Source organism: Parambassis ranga, chromosome 14, assembly GCF_900634625.1.
Source record: "Parambassis ranga chromosome 14, fParRan2.1, whole genome shotgun sequence".
NCBI lineage: Eukaryota > Metazoa > Chordata > Actinopteri > Ambassidae > Parambassis > Parambassis ranga.
Genome location: NC_041034.1, coordinates 308176 through 310675, shown reverse-complemented (window position 1 = coordinate 310675; position 2500 = coordinate 308176). Strand labels below are relative to the sequence as shown.

Below are 2500 nucleotides of genomic sequence, written 5' to 3'. Positions count from 1 at the left end.
CAGAGAGACAGACAGGTCAACTACTGAGAGACAGACAGGTCAGAGAGACAGACAGGTCAGAGACAGACAGGTCAACTACTGAGAGAGACAGGACAGAGAGACAGACAGTACAGGTCAGAGAGACAGACAGACAGTACAGGACAGAGAGACAGACAGGTCAACTTCTGAGAGACATACAGGACAGAGAGACAGACAGTTTAGAGAGACAGACAGGCCAAAGAGACAGACAGGGCAGAGAGACAGACAGGACAGAGAGACGAATAGGTCGACTCCTGAGAGACAGACAGGACAGAGAGCCAAACGGCTCAGAGAGAGAGACAGACAGGACAGAGAGACAGACAGGTCAACTCCTGAGAGACAGACAGCTCAGAGAGAGAGAGAGACAGACAGTACAGGACAGAGAGACAGACAGCTCAGAGAGAGACGGACAGTAACAGGACAGAGAGACCGACAGGTCAACTCTTGAGAGACAGAAACAGACAGGGACTGTGAGACAGTACAGGTCATGCAGACACCTGTTCCACGTTGCCATGGCGATACGTCAGTATCCTGGTGACGTTCTTGAACTCGGCATAGCGGCTGACATTTGATTTGATGAGCAGATCGACCAATGAGCCGCGAGAATACATGAGCTAGAGGAAGAAGAAGGAAATCAAGCTATCAACATGCAGCGGGTCAGATGGAGCGATACGATTGGCTGAGGAGCATCACTGCGCTCTCACCTTGGAGACCAGGTCGATGTTGAACCTGCGCCCTTCCTTCACCAGCTGAGCGTAGCTGAGCTTCTTCTTGGCTGGCTCCGATTGGCTCGGAGCAGCATGGGGGTGTGACTCTGCCTCTGGCTCCTCCCCCGCAGTCTGGGCAGCCTGTCCTTTGTCCGCTCCTCTTCGCTCCTCTTCCTCACGTGTCTCTGTGAAAAGAATGAAGTGATTACATGTGATGACATCATACCTGTACAACAAGTCTCAGCACTGACCTGCAGACTCCGCCTCCGACACCTCCTGGACAGCGTCTTCATCAGCTGCTCTCACCGTCTCTTCTTCTGTGGTGTCTGGAGCTTGTTCCTCCTCGTCTTCCTCACTGACAGAAATGATTTAGAACTCCAGTAATGACATCACCACAGCAATGGAAGCAGGTGAACAAAAGGGGGCGGGGCGTACCTGGTGTAGCAGAACACTTGGAGGTTACAGATGGAGGCGGAGGAGTCGGAGCTGGACAGGTAGATCAGCTCCTCCCCTTCCTCCAACTGGCTGGACCAATCTGGGACCTCCTTTGGCTGAGACTCCTCCTACCAACACACAAACACACAGTCACTGTCTGAGTGATCAATAACCTGATGATCAGTCACCCCGTACTGACCTGCAGCTGCTGTATCCAGGTGAGCAGGCCATTGAAAGTGAAGCTGGCCCAGTTGGAGGCGTAGTAACTTCTCCTGAACACACAGACAGGAGGCTGTCACTCCACCCGCCTCACCACACCAGCATGACAACACTCATCAATAACAGTGATCGGCTGTCAGCACCGACCTGTCAAGGTGAAGGACTCTCTGTCCGACCCTGGAACACGCTGCTGCCACCACCGACTCAGCCAGACCTGAACACAGAATCAGCCCGTTCTGATCAGTGACAGCAGAGCTCGGTCCGCGGCCCCACTGGTTCCGAAGCGACCTCAACTTCTTATTGATTATGATCGTCAGAATCTAAACTGACGTCATCATTTACATCCAGCGGCTAACATCCTCATTCAAACAGCTACAGCTACAGTTAGCCAGTAGCGCAGGAGGCTAATGTGAGGCTAACAGCTCACACACGAAGCCCGGCGGAGCTAATGCTATCAGGCTAGCTGAGACGCGGCAGTAAGAGCAGGCTGGTCATGAGGCAGAGCGGTTAGCTCTGATGCTAACATGGATACACGTGAATAAACAGTGGTATGACTGCGCGGATATTTCCCGGAGCTAACACAGCGGGCTGGGCGTTCAATTCTAGCCGCTACCATTGAAATGTATTGACTTAGCTAGCCGCTAGCTAACAGACCCCCCCCGTTCAGACCGATTCAACCGGGATTCCTGGTTGTTCTGGGCCGAGCCGGGGTGAGACTTCACTGGTACACATTTAGACACACGAACCGGAACCGACGTGCCATATAAACCAGATGTTTGCGCACCTGTGCCCAGAATAACGACGTCAAACTCAGACGGCAGATCCTCTGCGGCCATGTTGATGTCAGACAAACACGGTCACGTGACGGCCTCTTCAGTGATCAATGATCAGCAGCACACATGGAATCATTACTTGTCCGTCTGGGTGGTTCTGTTAGAACTGTTTCTACAACGTTTGTTGTGGACAGCAGCCCCACGTGACTCCTCCGTCATCACGGGGGGGGGGGGCTGTTTTACACACAGAGGGCTGGACCGGAACCAAACACTGAAACAACCTCCATTAAACGTGTGTGTGTGTGTGTGTGTGTGTGTGTGTGTGTGTGTCGGTGTCTGTCTGTGTGT

General features: G+C 52.9%; 1 protein-coding gene across 3 annotated transcripts in view; it reads right to left on the bottom strand.

Moving 5' to 3' along the window:
• The window catches only part of chm (CHM Rab escort protein), an 8858-nt gene extending 6469 nt beyond the window's left edge, over positions 1 to 2389 (bottom strand). For all 3 annotated transcript variants that reach the window (XM_028422290.1, XM_028422292.1, XM_028422291.1), the window contains exons 1-7: positions 2164 to 2389; positions 1527 to 1593; positions 1360 to 1432; positions 1161 to 1288; positions 977 to 1080; positions 723 to 910; positions 516 to 632 (exon numbers count right to left, since the gene is read on the bottom strand). In XM_028422290.1, the coding sequence (XP_028278091.1) occupies positions 516 to 632; positions 723 to 910; positions 977 to 1080; positions 1161 to 1288; positions 1360 to 1432; positions 1527 to 1593; positions 2164 to 2215 (729 nt within the window). In that variant the 5' untranslated portion in view covers positions 2216 to 2389. The remainder of the gene's footprint in view (positions 1 to 515; positions 633 to 722; positions 911 to 976; positions 1081 to 1160; positions 1289 to 1359; positions 1433 to 1526; positions 1594 to 2163) is intronic.
• Between the last annotated feature and the right edge of the window lie 111 nt (positions 2390 to 2500).